The sequence below is a fragment of the Schistocerca piceifrons genome, chromosome 1 (genome assembly GCF_021461385.2).
Source record: "Schistocerca piceifrons isolate TAMUIC-IGC-003096 chromosome 1, iqSchPice1.1, whole genome shotgun sequence".
NCBI classification, from domain to species: domain Eukaryota; kingdom Metazoa; phylum Arthropoda; class Insecta; order Orthoptera; family Acrididae; genus Schistocerca; species Schistocerca piceifrons.
In genome coordinates, this window is record NC_060138.1 from 622,734,092 (window position 1) to 622,755,371 (window position 21,280).

A 21,280-nucleotide genomic window follows, 5' to 3' on the forward strand; every position below is an offset into this window, starting at 1 on the left:
AATACATACGAAGCGTGATCAAAAAATAACGGGATTTTTTTTTTCTTACAGAATCTTTCTTGTTCATCGTCATTAACTTTATCCCCTTCAAAGCAATCCACTTCACATATAATACACTTGTGCCAACGCTTTTTTCAATATTCAACGATGCCGTTTTCATCTCATCAGTGGTCGCAAAACGACGTCCTTTCATCGTTCTCTTCAGCCTCGGGAATAGAAAGAAATCGCAGGGAGCCATGTCTGGCGAATACGGTTGCTGGGCCAATATAACGGGTTTGTCTTTTTGCTAAAATATCACGAAAAAACATTCTGGTGTGAGCGGGCGTATTATCGTGATACGATTTCCATGACTGGTTTCTTCCTGCCTCGTGATGACTGGGTGTTGTGTGATGTCCTTAGGTTAGTTAGGTTTAAGTAGTTCTAAGTTCTAGGGGACTGATGACCATAGATGTTAAGTCCCGTAGTGCTCAGAGCCATTTGAACCATTTTTGTTTCTTCGAATTGCTTCACGCAAACAGCGCATAACCTGCAGGCAGTACTCCTTATTGACCGTACGGCCATGAGGTGGGGACTCATGATTCACTATCCCACTGTAACCGAATCAAACGGTGAGAACAACCTTCACATGTGATCGAACTTGTCGATTTTTTTCGGTCTTGGCCTTCACGCAGTTTCCATTGGGACAGTTGAGCCTTGGTTTCGACGTCATACCCGTATACCCATGTTTAGTCACCTGTTATAATCTTCTTTAGAAGTTCTGGATCGTTGCTGACTTCTTTCAACAATTCCTGAGTGATTTCTATGGGACGTCTTTTTTGGTCCAGATTCAACAACTTCGGAACAAATTTTGCTGCTACATGTATCATGCCCAAAACATTCAAAAAAATTGCTTGGCATAAGCCAAAGATATGTTGACATCGTGAGCAATGTCTCTGATGGCGATTTGACGGTTTTACGGAACAATTTTCTTTACTTCTTCGGTGTTGTGGTCAGTAATTGATGTGTTAACGGCGTAGGACGGTCTTAGTCTTCAATGCCTTCTCGACCTTCTTTGAAACGTTTACACTAACCGTAAACTCTTGTCCTACTCATAGTATATTCGCCAAAACTCACTGTCAACATTTCGAATGAGGTGCTGCACTTTATTCCATTAAAAAAATTAATGTAAACTGCTTAATTCATCTTTTTCGAAAGTAAAATATTCGTCGAGCACTCAAAAACACTTACAACCTTTAAGACGATAAACTAGATATTAAAAACAGCTGAAAATGCAGACAGACATCAGACATGTACCAATAAGATAAAAAAATTGAAAATCGAATGTATAAAGCCAGCGAAATTAAAAAATTCTCGTTACTTTTCGATCACACCTCGTACAGTTTCTGAAGGGAAAGTCTTTTGAAAGTGAAATTTTATTTTCCCAAGAAGGTTCTAACAGTCATCGAAGTCAACCACTATAAATTATCAGGACTGACGGTAAATGTAAAGTATCACGTTCAAGATCTCGTGCTGGCACTGAATTCTGCTATCTTCACGTTAAGAATGATCTGCACTGTCCCTCAGACTGAAATACAAGACTAGTTTACTTTGCTTACTTTTACTGTATTATCTGTACGGTATTATATTTTTATCACGAAACTAGGGAGAGAGTGACACGCATACGATACGGAAGTGAGATTGCCAATCATTAAAACAAACGAATTTTTCATTGCGGCGAGATCTTTTCACGAAATTTCAGTTCTTTTCCTACGAATACGAAAAAAAAATTATGACATAATTTTTTTTGGTTGGACATCCACAACTGTTCAGTAACATGTTCATGGTAAACAAATCCGCCACAGTAGGAAAATGCTTTTATTGACCGAAGTCTTCCACGACAGAAGTCGCTGTACACTGCCACGGTTTCGGGGTCTTAGCTGCATCATGATGTGTATTTGAAATCTGGCAGAAGTTGGACGTCACGTCCACAACCACGCAAGCCGCGCGGGATTAGCCGAGCAGTCCAAGGCGCTGCAGTTATGGACTGTGCTACTGGTCCCGGCGGAGGTTCGAGTCCTTCCTCGGGCATGGGTGTGTGTGTTTGTTCTTAGGACCATTTAGGTGAAGTAGTGTGTAAGCGTAGGGACTGATGACCTTAGCAGTTAAGTCCCATAAGATTTCACACACATTTGAACATTTTTTTAAACCACACAACTAGTAGGCAAACATCTATGAAAGTCAGCGTACGGTAGATATTTGCCTATTACTTGTTGTATTAGTATCTGCAGTAATAGTAGTAGTAAGTAGAAGTAGTAGTAGTAGTAGTAGTAGTACATAGTTGCTTGAGCATGGGCGTGACTACTGTCGTGTAAAGGCTTTGGTCAGTAACAGCATCTTACAACTGACAGATTTTACTTGCATGTCCGGATGAAAAGGCGTTGTTGACGATAGACAGCCGTCCGAAATTACTTCGAAATGAATTTGCTGAATGCGAGTAACTTGGCTTCAGCTGTGTTAGGTATAGATGTACTACTTAATGTTGACGTATGAAAATTTGTGCCGACCGGGAAAGCGAACATAGATTTCCCGCTCATCGCGAGCGGACGCCATAATCATTATGCTATCCTTACACGCCTCCCGGACCCATCCAAACTTCCATGTCTCACACTGTCTACATCCCTTTAGCATAGTCTCGCACATACATCACAAAATTCTCTCAACTATGCTCTGTATTCCCGCAAAAGTGATAATGAGACAATGAGGAATCGAGACCCACGATGTTATCGTCTATAGCAAAATAGTTAAGGCGATAAGCGAAAAATACGGGTTCGAGTCCCGGTCCGGCACAAATTTTCATAGGTCACCAGTAGGTAGTACTTCTATAGTGTCTACCTAATACAGCTGAAACCAAGTATTCGCGTTCAGAGAATTTATTTAGAAGTGTGGCGGATTTGTTTGTCATGATCATGAAAATATTTTGTTGACTCCCACCTACATAGGTGGGAATAAACGTCGCAATAAAAGAAATTGAGTGGAAAGATCTGGGTTATTTTTTCCATTTGCTGTTCGAGAAATATGAAAGTGCCAAGTAATTGAGTGTGGACTGCAGAGTTGTCATACAGATGTAGATATTTTGGAGCAGCTCTGTGCACTACCAAAGAATATTATCAGCCGAAGAAACGGCCGGCAGAATGACCTGCATGTAGTTTATTATTCAAGTGTCTGGGAATTCTGACTCAGCATCCTAGTACATACAGGGTGATTCCTGTTAACTTTTAAAAACCTCCGAAGCGACGTAAATGATGCTGAGACACTTAATTTAATATGGAGACACATGGTTTTGCAAATTTGGGGAAATACCGGAAAAGTAGATGACAAATGTTGAACAACACTTGAAGTCACCAGATGACGTACCTCGCCGCACGTGCAGCGGTTGAGTCTATCGGTCTGCCGCACGTGATCATCCCAACCCAAGTCAAGTATTCACGTCCATGTGGCTCCAGACCTAAATGTGCGACTTTAGCTGGGGCTTAGAGTTCGAGTCTTGCGTCTGGCAGTCAGCAATTTTTTCATTGCATTAGGCAATTACGTGTTTTCATTGAGGTATGGATTATTATTTACCGAACTCGCTGTCTCCGCTGGCTTATTATGAAGTACAGTAAAACAAAAGCCTACCGTTGATTTACAAATACATGGGTATAAGCTTCTGAACTCCATCATTACCACCAGTAAATGACCTATGTTTTCTTTATTAAATAAAGTCTGTAAACAAAAACAAAAAAAGAAGGGACAAAAGGAAAGAAACACAAAATAAGAACAACTTTTATTTGGTTACAGCGAGAATAGCAATTTTGTTACTTCTACGTTTACAACAGATAACATCTACAAAGGTTTTCGAAATTGGCGCCGTTTCCTCGAATGCAAGTACTGTATCGCTGAATCATCCCTTCACACCCAAGCCCAACCGCTGCACGCGCGGTGAGGTACGTCATATGATGACGCCACATGTTCCACATTTCTCATCAGTTTTTGGGGTATTTCCCGGCATTTGCGACCCTTTGTCTCTTGTATAAAATTACTTGTCTCAGCAACATCTACATCGCTTCGGGGCTTTTTAAACGCTAATAAGGATCACCTTGCATATTCCATGGTGGAATCGGTTGTTGTCAATACTATGTCATTCAAAAGAAACTACAACATTCATTCAGTGAAAAAATGATGGGTAAACGATATACAGTTGGATAACACTTCCTAAAAGCATTGTACAGCAAGGTGTGCACTATACAGCAGGTTTCATTTTCACTAACTTACCAGAAAAACTGAAAAAATTGAACGATAAAAATCAAGTATTCATATCCAAGTTGGCTTCACAGTAGTTGAGAATTTTTCTCTGTAACTTATTATTTATTCATATTTATTATTTACTCATATTCGTATATTCTCTCAATTTTTTTCATGTCTTCTGATTCTTCACTTACTTGGTTAACAAATTTTCTTATCAGCATTCTGTAAACTATGCACTGACATGTTCCTTGAGCACGTAGTTCTGGTTGACATTTTCCCGCGGAACCCGATACATAAGTAAATACAAAAAATATCACACCACCGCCGTTCTGTATGCAAATCACAGTCTCGTGTGCTACCTGGATTCCATTCATATTGAATCTCTTTTGTCAAGTAACAATGGTTCGTCAGGACTGCAGCTGATGGAATGGTGGAGCCAATAAAATTTCTTCAAAAATGGTTCAAATGGCTCTGAGCACTATGGGACTTAACATCGGTAGTCATCAGTCCCCTGGAACTTAGATCTACTTAAACCTATCTAATCTAAGGACATCAGACACATCCATGCCCGAGGCAGGATTCGAACCTGCGACCGTAGCGGTCACGCGGTTCCAGACTGAAGCGCCTAGAACCGCACGGCCACACCGGCCACCTTAAAATTTCTACATACTTTTTATCAATATTAGTAAATATATAGGAGATGTCGCTACACAACTTTTTAAGAATTGTAACTCGATCTGCAGACTGCTTGAGAAATGTGAGCAATTTGTGGTAGTTTTTTTTAGGAAAGTAATGTTTATCAAATCAGTCTTCTCATTGATAACTTGGTTAGGGACAATATTTTTTGTGTGTGGGCATCTATCTCTTGGAATCTTAATGCTTCACTTAACTGCTAGGTGTAAGATATTCCTGTTTGTGAGTGAGTGATGTTATTCAGCAATATGAGTTGCGAATTCATGTTTGTTTAGTTTATCGAGACGTAAAGCGTCATTGGGTTCTGTCTATCTTGTCTCAAAGTTTACACCTGTCTGAATAAAGTAGAACACTTTTTAGTTATATTTAATATTGTGTATTCCAGATTTTCTGTGGGGAGCATAGACAAGATTTGCATCATGGATAGCTTTTTGACTGAAGTTTATTAGTAGCAGAAAAACTGCTTTTAACGTTATTCTAGAAAACTAGGTTTAATATTTTGTACGAAAGGGGGTCTGTATGTGGAATACTACATAATATCGCGCGGTCTACGCTAGGGTATGAGTTGTGGGCCAGTGGCCATTGAAGGAGAGCTTTACTTTGTGCATTGGTGGTTTTTCTTTTTATTGTGTTGTAGTTATTGTTACCGGAAAGAATGCGCTGTTTTTTAGGGCACTTCGCATTAACAAGGTAAGTGTGTTTTCGAACACTTTGTTCTCTCTATTTTGGTTGCCCTGTGAGTTTTAACAATGTTTTATAAGATTCATCTGTCACTTTTTGTATCATTTCATAAATGGTTAGTAATGGTCATTATTATTAAACCAAACTTCCCTTTTCTTTTCTCATGTTCCAGTATTTGCGCTGGTGCCAGTAGCTTCTCCACAAGAGAAGAATGACACGAAAACACTGGTAAGGTTCAGCTATAAATATTGACATACTTACTCTAGAATCATCGCCTGTTAGTAAGAGCTACTGAGCTTGTGAAGAGCTTCAGTTTGTAGTAAGCTTTTCACACGACGTAGGCCGTATATTAGTTTCTGGCGGCATGGGCACAATTTTGGTAGCTTAAAAATACACAGATGATAGAAATGGCTAGGGCGTCTAGTGACAAACACTTCAGGGCAAATATAAATAATTTTGTTCCCCACTTGTTTTTCCTTTCTTCTGAGTTGTAGTTATTGATGTAGGTTTTATATCAGTTTTGTCTGAAATATGTTGACAGTAGTCATGAGATTGCGTTAAAATCACCCAGTCGAGTCCGTTTTCAATGGGCAACTTACAGGGGTGGACAGTAATACGAAAAAGCAGTGAGAAATGCATGCATGAACATAAATGCAGATACTAGTTAAGCCTGTAGATTGCACTGTTGTATTAGACCATGAACAGGACCTACGTTGCAAGTATCATTCGTGGTTAGAACAGCGTTCCGGGTTGTTGTGAGGGCATTATGTCGGAGCTCAGTGCATTCGAACGCAAATTGTTGGTACTCATATGCTAGGCAGCAGAAGTGTTTCAGATCTTCATATCGAAGACCTGTACCGCATACACGGAAAGAGGAAAAACATCATCCACTACATCACACGAAAGAGACTAGCATTTAAGAGGATTACGGCGAAAAATAAGACGACAACAGCTGCAAAAGTCAAAAGGCACTGCAGAACTGAATGACGTACTCGCGATTCCTGTCAGCATCAAATGAACACGAAGGGACGCCATAAGCTGGGAACTGCACGAGAAACTGGAATTTCAAAACCAGTCACCAACGCTACAAATCTCCGTAACAGAAAAACATGCTACCGAAGCCATAGAACTGGACTACGGAGCAGCAGAAGAATGTCATTTGGTCGGATGCTTGTTGTCTCACACTGTTGCCAACCTCTGGACGAGTTTAGTCCCAAGAGTGAAACATGGTAGGAGTTCGGTGGTATTCCTGGTATTCCATGGGCCCCATGATTACTGTTGAAGGTCACATTATTGACAAGGATTACGTCACAGTTTTGGCTGATCTGGCTCATCCCAAAGTACAATGTCTGTTTCTCAGTAGTGCTGCTGTGTTCCAAGGCGACAGGGTCCCTGTTCATGCAGGTCACATCGTCCATGACTGGTTTTGTGAGGACGAGGATTAATTGTCACGTAGCCCCCGGCCACCACAGTCATATGATCTCAGTATGACTGAGCCTTTGTGGTCTACGTTGAAGAGAATAATGCTCTATCGCTGCCCACCTTCATCATCTTTACCTGAACTTGTCACTATTTTGCAGGAAGAAAGAATAATATTCGCTTGAAAACCACACGACACCTGTATTTACCCATTCCGAGACGACTGGAAACTATTTTAGATGCAAACAAATTTCCTATGCCGTATTTGGCATGTTAATATGTTGTGCTTTGGCGTTTCCATATTTTTGTCCATCCCTTGTATATTTCAAGTGCTCGTTCGTGCCAATATCGCGTTGTAGGTCAGTCATGTCTGTTGTATTCCTTTAGAGAAAGACACCAAAGAGGAGCTCCATGTTCTTTTGTCTTTCTCTTGGCGAATGTAATTTTATTTTAAACCAGCTACGGTCGGGATATGGGTGTATCTGTATTACAGAGTAATATATACTGCCAGAAAAAAATTAGTACATCCTTTTACAGGCTTCCAATTCACTCAGGGTTTGTTGTTGTAATAGTGCATATCGAGTATGCGAAATGATTACATTTACAGATAAATAGCGCAAGCGGTTCTGAGGTACCAGGTACCGACCCATGCTGAAACACCCAATTAGTATGCGGTGTAGTCTCCACGGGCAGCAGTGCACGGGCTGACTTTGGCACGCAAGTGATCGTACAGATGGAGAATACTGTCCTGGTGTCGTTAAGTCACCCCTGCCCGACCTTTTTACGTATTTCTGTAAGAGTTTTGCTTGACGAGTTGTACGAGTCACTTCTCGTCCCATCATATCCCACATGTGCCCAATTGGAGACAAGTTTGGAGATGACTTCTGAAATTTTCCCGCCGTATTTCTTCTTCTAGTGATTTTCGCCTTTGCAGCCGGATCCCGTCAACACTCTGCCACGATATTTCGGCACAGAGACGTCCGGCCATCCGCATGTGAGTAGACGAAGTACTGAAGAAACCTGATGCAGTCATGGTATTTATAGCGAATTCCGCGCATGGGAATCGTACTGGCGGTTTACGGCGCATGCGTTAGGAGGTGACATACGCGAGGCATCCAAGTTCAGTGTGCTGCCCTCAGTGGTGAAGTAAGAACAGACTAATCGTTGAGTATGGACTGAGCATGTCGATTCCATTGCGAGTGCATAATTTTAATAACTGGATTCCAATTTTTATCAAGCTGAAAGCCGTTATCAGGATTCATTAAATTGTCAGTAAGACGTATTTCCACGGATTCTTTAATTACAGAGTCCCAGAAGCTGGAAATCGGTGCTAAAATTTTTGATATTATTGTATTCCACTGAACGTCCCACGGAAATGCAATGTTCTGCCACTGTTGATTATAAAGGTTGCCGCAGACGGGTGTGTCGTCTGTGTTCTACACAGAGCACACTAACAGGGAATTTTATAAACACCCGCCTTCCTCAATTGTAAATCGTCTTTAACGGATCCGACTAAGGCCCTACTCTTTGCTGGTGGACGGAAGATGACACTAATATTATTCTTCCTAAGTAATCTGCCTATTTTAGAAGACACGTTCCCGACATATGGAAGGAACGCAGTTGATTTATAGTCGTCATGTCTCCTCAGAGAGCTGCTTCTTTTTATTATAATTGTGCATGGCCTTCCGTATTTGAAGCGAAGTATAAACATTCTCTTTAAAAACCTTCCCCAGACGCACCAATTCTTCGTGAAGGCTATCAGCATTCGATATTACAAGCGCCCGATGAATTAAAGTACTAAGAACAGCGGCGGTTTGTGCAGGGTGATAGCAACTGACGCCTGAAGATGTAGATCTGTTTGTGTGTGTTTTCTGTACACCGAATGTCCCTCAAATCCACCATTATTACGGCTACTAACAAGTCTAGAAAGGGTAAAGTCCCATCTTTCTCAGTTCATAGTAAACTTGATGTTCTCATGTAAAGAATTTAAATGACAAAGGAATTTTTCCAGTTCTTGTCTGCCATACGGCCATACAACGAAAGTATCATCTACGTAACGCAAGGAAACCGTAGGCTTTAAGGCCGCAGACTCAAGAGCTTTCTCCTCGAGATCTTCCATAAAAAGACTGGCCACCACAGGCTCTTCAGTACTTCGTCTACTCACCTGATGATGGCCGGACATCTCTGGGTCGAAATACCGTGGCAGAATGTTGATGGTATCCGACTGCAATCCCAAAAATTACTGGAAGAAGTCCGGTGATCGTGCTAGCCAGGGCAGTTGCTACACGTCTTGCACAGCACGTTGAGTTTCACGGGCAGCGTGTGGGCGAGCATTATCCTGCTGGAACAACGCATCACCTTCCTGTTGCAAGAATGGCACAAGAACGAGCCTATCAACGTTCTGCACGTACCGAGCGCTGGTTAGTGTCCCCTCCTGAAACTCCAGACGTGAACGAGAGTTGTAGCTTATCGCGCCCCAGACCATAAAGCCTGGGATGGGGTCACTATGTCTCGGACGAATGCACTCTAAGAGACAGCTCTCACCAGCTCTACGTTGTACGCGCAAACTGCCATCACTTGCTTGCATGCAGAATCTGCTACATATGTCACTGCGCTATCTGTTGGCGGACGATGGTGAAACCATTATCAGAACATCTATTATACATATGCCGTCATCAGATAAAAATCGATGTAGTCTTTACAGGTTTAATAATTTTTTTCGGCAGTGTATATTGGTTCAGATTAATGAGTGGTAGTATCGCACAATGTGCAGCGTTTTCTATGTATATTTTAGAGTTCTGCTTCATTCTGCGAAGTTGAAGAGGGTAGATTTCCCTTATTTGGTAGATTATTTTTGATTCTGTATATCACAACCGAATTTACATTCACTTTTCAGTTATAAGCGTGTAGAAATATAGTACACTATTGGCCATTAAAATTGCTACACCACGAAGATGACGTGCTACAGACGCGAAATTTAACCGACAGGAAGAAGATGCTGTGATATGCAAATGATTAGCTTTTCAGAGCATTCACACAAGGTTGGCGCCGGTGGCGACACCTACAACGTGTTGAAATGAGAAAAGTTTCCAGCCGATTTCTCATACACAAACAGCAGATAACCGGCGTTGCCTGGTGAAACGTTGTTGTGATGCCTCGTGTAAGGAGGAGAAATGCGTACCATCACGTTTCCGACTTTGATGAAGGTCGGATTGTAGCCTATCGCGACTGCGGTTTATCGTATCGCGACATTGCTGCTCGCATTGGTCGGATCCAATGACTGTTAGCAGAATATGGAATCAGTGGGTTGAGGAGGGTAATACGGAACACCGTGCTGGATCCCAACGGCCTCGTATCACTAACAGTCGAGGTCACAGGCATCTTATCCGCATGGCTGTAACGGATCGTGCAGCCACGTCTCGATCTCTGAGCCAACAGATGAGGACGTTTGCAAGACAACAACCATCTGCACGAACAGTTCGACAACGTTTGCAGCAGCATGGACATCAGCTCGGAGACCATGGCTGCGGTTACCCTCGACGCTGCATCACAGACAGGAGCGCCTGCGATGGTGTACTCAACGATGAACCTGGGTGCACGAATGGCAAAACGTCATTTTTTCGGATGAATCCAGGTTCTGTTTACAGCATCATGATGGTCGCATCCGTGTTTGGCGACATCGCGGTGAACGCACACTAGAATCGTGTATTCGTCATCGCCATACTTGCGTATCACCGGGCGTGATGGTATGGGGTGCTATTGGTTACACGTCTCGGTCACCTCTTGTTCGCATTGACAGCACTTTGAACAGAGGACGTTACATTTCAGATGTGTTACGACCCATGGCTCTACCCTTCATTCGATCTCTGCGAAAACCTACATTTCAGCAGGATAATGCACGACCGCATGTTGCAGGTCCTGTACGGGCCTTTCTGGATACAGAAAATGTTCGACTGCTGCCCTGGCCAGCACATTCTCCAGATCTCTCACCAATTGAAAACGTCTGGTCAACGGTGGCCGAGCAATTGGCTCGTCACAATACGCCAGTCACTACTCTTGATGAACTGTGGTATTGTGTTGAATCTGCATGGGGAGCTGTACCTGTACACGCCATCCAAGCTCTGTTTGACTCAATTCCCAGGCGTATCAAGGCTGTTATTACGGCCAGAGGTGGTTGTTCTGGGTACTGATTTCTCAGGATCTGCGCATCCAAATGGCGTGAAAATGTAATCACATGTCAGTTCCAGCATAATATATTTGTCCAATGAATACCCGTTTATCATCTGCATTTCTTCTTGGTGTAGCAATTTTAATGGGCAGTAGTGTAGTATACTTCGTAAAACCAGTCTAATCTTGCTATACGAACTACGCATAATTTATAAACTTTGGTATCGTGGGGTTGGGAAACATTACCTGCTAGCAGGAGAGCTACGCGTACTGTGTACACAGCATCACTGCTGTGTGTTGATGAACACAAATGGTTGCATGGTAAACTGTCGAAGCTAGTACTCACGTCCGAAAAGAGGTAAGTGCAGGGAAATGCAGCCTAGTTTATTGTAGACTCAGACGAGAGAGCACATTCTTGGTGTTAGTGTCCCGCGTGTGCGCCAGGTGTCGCAGCCAGAGGACAAGGCGTACCAGCGCTGCCTGACGGCGTCGGGACAGGAGGGCCACTGCCGCTCGCTGCAGTACTGCCTGCCGTCCGACTTCCGCAGGACCTTCACCAGGCTGCTCGACTCCATGTGCATCATCAACAGGGCGTGAGTCCACACTGCTTACTCGTCAGCCAGTGACACGGGCTGTCACCCTAGTGAAACGTAGCATACACTGGCGAGCCGAGACATTATGACTACCTGCTTAATAGAACGTTGGTCAATCTTTAAAACGCAAAACGGAAGCAGGTCTGCGTGCCACGGATTCGAAAAGTCGTTGGTAGGTTACCAGGGTGTGTGGCACTAGATGTCTGCAAACAGTTCATGTAATTCTTGTACTTAACGGATCGGTGGTTTGTTGGCGCCAGAGGTGGCGTGCTGTTGCGTCCCAGAAACGTTCCATCGGTTTCAGATCAAAAAAATTCGGTGACGAAGACGTCAACTGTAGTTAACTATCATGCACCTCAAACCACAGCAATACGATTCAGACTTTGCGACGCAGATAGTTATCCTGCTGGAAGATGCCGTCGCCATCAGGGGAGACAAGCATGAAGAGATGCAAATGATTCAAATGGCTCTGAGCGCTATGGGACTTAACTTCTGAGGTCATCAGTCCCCTAGAAATTAGAACTACTTAAGCCTAACTAACCTACGGACATCACACTCATCCATGCCCCAGGCAGAATTCGAACCTCCGTCCGTAGCGGTCGCGCGGTTCCAGACTGTAGCGCCTAGAACCGCTCGGCCACCCCGGCCGACGAAGAGATGCAGATCATCCGCAGTAACGTTAAGTAGGCACATTGTTTTCGATTACTGCCAAGTGTCCCATGTGAGGCCAGGTGAATGTCCTTAGCATAATGCCGCCCCCACCGACCAGCGTTCTTGGCGCGGTGCACGTTTCGAGCAGCCGTTCCCATGGGTGACAGCACTTCCACACACGACCGTCGAACTGGTGCAACAAGAAATGTGAGATATGAGATTAGAAGACCCGTTTGCACTGATTCACGATCCAGTTTCGATAATCCCGTGCTGTCTGCAACCGCAATTGATAATTCGTTAGGCCAACATGGGAACATGTAAGGGTCATTGACTGCGGAGCGCCAAGCTCAACAATTTGCGATGAACCCTGTGCTCCGAAATATTTGTGCCTGCACCAGCATTCTACTCTGTCGTGAGATATGCCACAGATGGTCGCCTGTCCTACTTTACAGAGCGGACAACACTCCGACTTCCATGTTTCGAGATGAGGTGTGGATCTTGAACGCCTTGTACCTAATCGTGGTTTTACCGTGATTAAATCGTTTCCCGTATATGCTCACGACTTAGCACGCTCACAGCCGATCAGCTTGCCATTTCAGAGATGCAGTGTCCTAGGTGGCGGGCTGTAAGAAATTGTCCTTTGTCAGTGTCGCTTGTGCCACTGGATCTCCCCATCTGCATTTCGTATCTCCACTTATATTCAGGGTGATTATCATTAAACTCTCGCTATTTGAGCCACTGTAGACAAAAAACTATTTACCATATGGGTACCTAAGTTTATAAGGATGAAGTTCAGATTGTGCACTGCACGATTTGGGTTGTTAGTCGTGTTAGTGCCATGACTTGCCGTCAGGGGCGGTTGCATAGCGACGCTGGGTTGAATCACAAGCATCAGTGTGCATTACATTTGCAGACAGTCAACGTAGGTCTGAACAAGGTGAACAAGGCTTCACTCTAAGCTTGTTTTATCAAAACAAAATCAGTAGTGTTGTTGCTCTTCGCGAGTGTCGACACTACAGGAATACGGAAAGATCGTCTTTCTGCACCGGGCTTCATAATCATAATTGGGAAGTTCCAATTAACTGGTGATTTGGGAATTTCTCTTGGAAGAGGCCGACATCAGCTGCGCCACAAATTGCTGAAGAAGTTACTGCTGCCACGACTCGGAATGCTACAGGCAATGAGCAGTCTGCAAGCCGTGCACGAGCTGTGTTACGACAGCTGAACATTCCATGGTCAATGCTCCCAGGCTGTCGTGGATGTAGATACTTGTGACACTGAACGATGTTTGTAACCTGGAACGTAAACATGGCACACAGTTGACAAATGTTACCCTCTGACGAGGAAATTAAAATGTTTTCCTTTCAATACCTGAGTCGTTCTTTTCTTCCGCATGGCCTTGTAAATGTTTCCACGGGGTTTCATTGTCCTACGATCACTCGTTTTTCATGGGAGCCCTCTCAAGTAGCGAAAGTTTAAGGGCGACCACCCTGTAATCTCCTTACCACGTCACTTGTACGAATGTCATCAGGCAGAATTCTGTCTCGTGATGTGCAGTGGTCATAACGTTTTGGCTCACCTGTGTGACACTGTTGCTGTATCGGTCAGCAAACTTGTCTCTTGACAGCTATTCTTTGCACTGCAACGCAACTGCCGCATCGCACATCATCGACGATCACCTTCGAACCGTCCAAAAAAGGCCACAATAGACTAAAACTACTATTCGTACAAACATGCTAGCTGTGTCGTACGATCATCGCACATGCCTAAAGGAACCTCATCCATCACATTCTCGTCTATACTGACCTTGTATGGATCTCCGCTCCCACCTAAGTTTAACCACTCCCTCCAAATACAAAGTAATACACTCTACCTCGATTTACATATCATATTAGCCTCTCCTTCCGTCTTTCATACTAGATGGTAAAGTCACATATCCAACACATAACCAACGAATGGGTAACATTTTACGAGTCTGTGCGTAGAATGTCAGCAGTCTGAGTGTGGTAGGGACGCTATAAATATCTGAAAACGGAAGTCAAATGGAAAGAAGATAAGGATTTGTATTCAGACGAATGTAATGTAATATCAGCAACAACAGCAAATGGTTTAAAGAGAGTAGGATTCGTCATGGATAGGAAGGTAGGTCAGAGAGCAAGACACTTTAACCAATTTGGTGATATAATTATTATCGTCACAGTCGACAGCAAACCAATGCCAACACTAATAATTCAGCTAAACACGCCGACGTCACAAGCAGAAAATGAAGAGATAGAGAGAGTATATGAGTTCACTTAACTGGTTGTTCAGTGTGTAATGGGAGATGGAAGCTAATAACTATGGGGGGATTGGAACGCCGTGGAAGGGTGAGGAACCGAATACGTTGTTATGGGAAAATATGGGCTTGACAACAGGACTGAGAGAGGAGAAAGACTAACTGAGTTCTGCAATGAATTTCAGCTGTTAATAGCGAATACACACTCCAAAAATCACAAGTGGAGGAGTGATACTTGAAAAATGCCTAAAGACAAGGGAAGATCCCAATTGGATTACATCTTGGTCAAGCAAATATCTGATATCAGATACTAGATTGAAAGGCTTACTCATGAGAAGATGTAGATCCAGGCCACAGTTTAGTAATGATGAAGAGCAGGCTGAAGTTTAAGAGACTCGCCCTACACAATCAACGTGAAAGAATTCGAATACTGAAGTACTGAGAAATGATGGTGTGGATTTGAAGTACCTCAATTGATAGACGAAAATAGGAACTACAAAGATGCTCATGGAAACAGAAGAATACAGCAATGTAAGTCACTTAGAATTGAAATAAATAATAAGCGTATGGAAGCTAAGGCTAAACGGTTACAGGAAAAATGTGAAGAAACAGAAAAGTCGTCGGAAGCACCGATTTACATACAGAAGAGTCAAAATCCCTTATTGAAATTAAAAGCAAACGTGTTCACAAAGTGCACGAGGAATTTTGCTGTCGGACGCCGAGGCGGGAGCGGATAGGTGGGAAGAGTACACTGAAGACCGTTACGAGGGAGCGAGGGAGAGGAACATCTGGTGACGTGACAGAAGAGAAAATCGAAGTCAGTATGGAAGACGCGAGATCCACTATTAGAGTCAGGGAGTAACTGAGCTTCGGAAGTGTTTTGATCAAATAAGGCCGAAAGCATAGATAAAATTCCAGCGGAATTTCTAAAATAATTATGGAAAGCAACTACCAAATGACTAATATAGTTCATTTGTAGAACATTTGAGTCTCCAGACGTACACCAAACATGCGGAAAAATACCTTCCCCACCGATCCCGAAGATAGCTAGGACAGATAAGTGCGAGAACTATCGCACAATCAGCTGAACACAATGATTCCAAGTAGCTGTCAAGGATAATATACAGAAGAATAGAAAAGAAAACTTTGGGTCTGTTAGACGACGATCAGTTTGGCTTTCGGAAAGGTAAAGGCACCAGAGAGGATGTTCTGAGGTTGCGATGATAATCGAAGCACGACTTAAGAAAAACACAGACTCGTTCATGGCATTTGTCCACGTCGAAAAATCGTTCAACAATGTAAAATGGTGCAAGATGTTCCAAATTCTCAGAAAAATAGAAATAAGCTTCAGGGATAGATGAGTAAAACACAATATGTGCAAGAAACTGGAAGGAAGAATAAGAGTGGGAGACGAGGAACGAAGTGGTAGGATTATGAGGGGTTTAAACAAGGTTGCAATCATTCTTTCAGACTCTTGAATACGTATATCGAAGAAGCAACGACGGAATTAAAAGATGGAATCAAAAGTAGGAGTAAATTATAGGGTGAAAGACACTCATTGAAAGAAGATTGACACAGGAGATACTAAATAGAATGAACAGTCTGAAAGTAAAGAATGAGGACTGAGAATACACCGAAGAATGTAATTAGGAGTGGCAGAAATGAGATTAGTGAGAAACTTCATATCACATTTGGAGGCCGCGAAGTAGTCTACTCCCTTGGAAACAAAATAACTACGCTCATGTTCAGGAAAAAAAAAAATCAGAACACTTTGAACGATTGGAGATAGGACGTTCACATTCTCAGGACATGTACCTTAGTGTGTTCTGCATAAATAATTAGCATTTCAGTCACCTCAGTTCAGCATGTGTCCTGTTGCGTAGTAGGGCCAGGGTCCGCCATGGGCCGTGATAACTTGTTCCACGCATGACACCACCGACTCGTATAAGACGCGAATGGCGTCCTGTGATATAGCCATCCATGCTGTATTCACCTGGTTCCAAAGTTCATCTGCGATGGTTGGCATTGGGTCAGATCACTGCACCCGTCGTTTCACCACAGTCACACATTTTCTATTGGCGACAAATCTGGTACGCCAGGGCAAAAGGCTGACATCCTGTGACACCAAAAAGGCACGTGTTCGTGCAGCAGTATGTGGTCGTGCATTATCTTGCTCAAAAAAGGCGTCTGGAGTGTTGTGCAGAGAGGGTATGGCTAAGGGTCGCAGGATGTCATTCACATAGGTCACATTGGTCACAGTGTCCTGGACATACACTAACTATGATTTATGGTTGTATCCAATAGCATTTCACACCATAAGGCTTTGAGTTGGCGTTGAACGTCTCATGCGAATACAGTCACCGTAATGTCGTTCCCCCTGTCTGTACCGAGCGAGGTGGCGCAGTGGTTAGCACACTGGACTCGCATTCGGGAGGACGACGGTTCAATCCCGTCTCCGGCCATCCTGATTTAGGTTTTCCATGATTTCCCTAAATCGTTTCAGGCGAATGCCGAGATGGTTCCTTTGAAAGGGCACGGCCGATTTCCTTCCCAATCCTTCCCTAACCCGAGCTTGCGCTCCGTCTCTAATGACCTCGTTGTCGAGGGGACGTCAAACATTAACCACCACCACCACCACCCGTCTGCGGCGAAACAAAATGCGGCCATCATTTTCAAACAAACAGAACCTGTATTTGTCCCAAAACACTATCTGATGCCATTCCTGTCTCCAGTGACGTCTTTCCTTACACCATTGCCGTCTAGTATGTTTCTGCACATTCGTCAAGGGTCGGCAGATAAGTGGATGACACGCATGAAATCCACGCTGTAATGAATGGCGACGGACTGTCACCCATGATAGTGTACCGTGTGTTACACCCATTTCACTCTTGCGCCAGAGCCGAGGAGAACACAGACCTGTCCTTCAGTGCCATTTGGATGAGGTGTCGACCTTTTCAGTAGGTGTTCTGGGTGGTGCGATCTGACCCATCTCAACACGTTCTAGTGCCTTCCGCGAACCATTCTGTACTCACCCGTTACACTGCCGAAACACTTCGTCCTAAACGAGCAGCAGTTTCCCAGATGAATGCGTCACATTCTCTCATGCCAATAATGCGCCCCATTTCAAAGTCATTGATTTGACGGTATGCTTTGAGCGAGGTATCCTGCACGTCTGTTCACGTCACACTGGTCCATTACTTTCGGTTTATAGCGACAACGAGGACCACAGGCGCCTTGATATCGATGTTGATCTTGAACCCGCGGGTTGACGTGATTCAAATGCTAATCATTTTCTGCAGAACATACTAATACACATGTCGTGTGAATATAAACAATTTTTGAGGAAATATGTCTGCAAGACAGCATAATATGGAAGTGAAACATGGACTGTGGCAACACCAGAAAAGATGATAATCGAAGTGCCGAAGACGTGGTGCTGTAGACGGGTGAGGAACGTTTGGAAAACACTGACAGGGAGAAGGGACAGGATGACGGTACATGTGTTAAGACATCGGAGAGTGACGTCCTTTGTGCTGGAAGGGTCTGTAGTGGGTGAAAGCTACATCTTGAGGTGATTTTCTGCAGAAAATTTCACTATTTGCTTCCTTGTTTTTCTGAACCACTACCACCAACAACGAAGAATCAAATGACAAAATGAGTTAAATTACCAGCTGTACTGCAGAAGATAAAAGCAACATGAACGATCTAATGTGCTGTTAAGTAGAATAGAGAGAAACTCTTTGATAACGGTAAAAATCACGGAAACATGTATAGGACAGCTGGGCAAAGTTTTTTTTTAAACTAAGTAGCAATAGACGGACATACGTATAAATGAGTGATTATGATCTACGATTACTGAAGTATAATATCGAGTAGTTCAATTACCTTAGCATCAAATTAAGAACTTTAAATAATTCAGTTTTTACAAAGTGGATTCATCTCCTCCTGTAGCCATCTGTGTAGTGGGGCTCTTATGTACCCGTCTGGCTGAGCCCCCTACAACACAGTGATCGCACTTCTGATAACTGAGCTGTGCTATGAGTGGTTGCTTGCCATTCTAGATCATCAGAACTCTCGGCAATGACCAACATGCCAGATGGCCCTTGCTGTGGCTGGGTGGTGCCCTTAGGAAGAGCCCCTGATTGGAGTGGGTGATATCAGGGCAGATGCGTTGGGTATGAAACGTGTCAAGCTCCAGAAAAGTGGCTGTACTTCTACGGTTGTCTCTTAAGTTGGTGACGGATTATTGAATGCTGTTTTTATGACCCTGTAGCCTTCTCTTCCCTGGCTATACCCTGGGAGAAGAGCTAGGCTCGCCGGCTTGTGGTGGAACACTTTCCCCACTACCTGGTCCCTACTAGGAAAGACGGGTACATATTCATCGCCACAAAGCCGTTACTTTTTGTGGAAAATATTGAAGACAATTTTGGCGAAGTGAAGTCTTGGGTTCCCTGTTGATCAAAACGTCTTCTACGGCCCAATCTGCAGCCCTTCATGCTTGTGATCATCTTGGCGACGTCCCAGTGTCCATTACTCCTCGCCAGACTTTGAATGTGGTTCATAGAGTCATTTTTCATAGAGAACTCATCCTTCAAATTGATGAGGAACTCCGGGCCAGTCTGGAATGACGGGGTGTTCATTTTATTCAGTGTGTCCAGAGAGGTCATAAGGGCAATCACACCGATACTGGCACCTTTATTCTGGCTTTTGAGGCAGATACCCTCCTTGAGAATGTCAAAGTTGTGTTATCAATGTGATGTGAAGCTGTATGTTCCGCCACCCATGAGGTGTTTTCGGCGCTCGCGTTTTGGGTTTATGTCTTCCCACTGTACGGTGGACTCTCTATGCGGTGCATGTGGACATCCACCCATGTGTGTTGTTATGACTGTCACTCTCCATGCTCACCAGACTTCCTGGCTTCTAAGAAAGAAAAAAGAAAAGAAGATACAAAAGTTTAAGTCCCTTGGTCGTTTACCTTACACTGAGGGTCATCAGAAATTTAACCAATTTCTTCTTGTGTCGAAGACTTCTACTTTTGCCTCTGTTATGTCCTTTCGCCCTCCTTCCTCTTCCTTACTCCAGTCCAGTCGGCCTCTCCTCTCCCCATTTCCATTGGTTCCCATACCTTCCCCTCTGGTTGACACTCCCCTTCCCCAGCCGAAAAGTGTCAATCTTCTTTGGTGCCCAGTGGTGATGGGGCTCCCTCCCAGGACTCCTCCACCTGGCATCTCTCATGCCTGCTACCACAACTCGACCATAGGACACACAGTCTGTGTGCCCCAATGTCGCCAGCTCTCTTTCAGTACCAGATCTTGCAGAAGCCTACTTCCCTCTGTGGCCCCCTCACAACCTGAATCTGACTTCTTATTTATGGGTGTCATCTCATCCTTGGTGACAGACAGTGACGCGGTAGCGTGATTGGCTGCAGCTCATCCATCTCCCATATGGATACCCATTCTGTGCTTATTCAATGGAACTGTAATGGATACTACTGTCACTTCCGAAAGTTGCAATTGTCTTTTACTTGGCATCTTGTGTCGTTTTCTAGGAATCTCATTTTACTGATACTCACTCACCAACACTTTATGGGTTCCATGCTTTCTGTCGGAAATGGGTCAGCCCTTTGAAGGCTTCCAAGTTGATATTGTTAGTACATGGATCCCACTTCCTATCCCATTGGAAGCAGTTGCCACTGGGGTACTCTAGGACTCTGTGGCTACAGTCATCAATCTATACCTCCCTCCTGAAGGTCACCTACATCTGCTGTCCTAACTGCACACCTTTAGCATCTTCCCTCTCCCTTCCTTCTCTTGGAAATTTTACTGCCCGTCACCCTTTATAGGACAGCGGTCTTCATCTAGTCAAGGGCCCCTCACTGACCAATTTCTTGTGGAGCATGGCCTGTGCCTTCTTAATTATGGTTTCCCTACTCATTTTAGTGCCACGTATGGCACTTTCTCTACCACTGATCTTTCGCTCTCTTCCCTTCCCCTTCTTTCTTCCTTACACCAGTCGCCACGTGATGAACTCTGTGTGATAGTGACCGCTTCCCATAGTGTCTCTATTACTCCACTGGGCTTTCCCTCATGCTGATTGGTCTCTGTATACGTCTCAGGTCGTGTTTCCACCTCTTAATAAGGTTGTAGTGATGAAATTGTCCGTGATCTGTCCAATAAGATAATCCGAACTGCGAGAATTGCTGTTCCCCACTTGAGAGGCTGGTGGAGCACGGCCATTACCACCACTTCAACACCTTAATCCTCCATAACGCCAACATCTCCTCCAGCTGTTTAACTGTATTTAGCTCCAAGGCATTCTCCTCTCTCAATGGAGAGACAGCATTGTGGTTCCCGTCGTTAAGCCTGGCAAGGATCTGTCGTCCCTTGATAGTTACCAGTCCATCAGCCTGACCAATGTCCCCTGCAAGTCACTAGGACAGTTGGTGGCTCATTGGCTAAACTAAGTCGTTGAATCTCAGGATATTTTATTTCCTTATCAGTGAGGCTTTCGGGAGGGACTGTCTCCTATCGATTACCTG

The 21,280-nt window shown here is 44.0% G+C and overlaps 1 protein-coding gene across 1 annotated transcript in view; it reads left to right on the forward strand.

Annotated features, from left to right (window-relative positions):
* LOC124785536 (proclotting enzyme-like) overlaps positions 1-21,280 on the forward strand; it is an 82,592-nt gene that overhangs the window by 10,857 nt on the left and 50,455 nt on the right. Inside the window, exons 2-3 of the mRNA XM_047254190.1 lie at positions 5,810-5,865; positions 11,668-11,816. Coding sequence (XP_047110146.1) covers positions 5,810-5,865; positions 11,668-11,816 — 205 coding nt within the window. The remainder of the gene's footprint in view (positions 1-5,809; positions 5,866-11,667; positions 11,817-21,280) is intronic.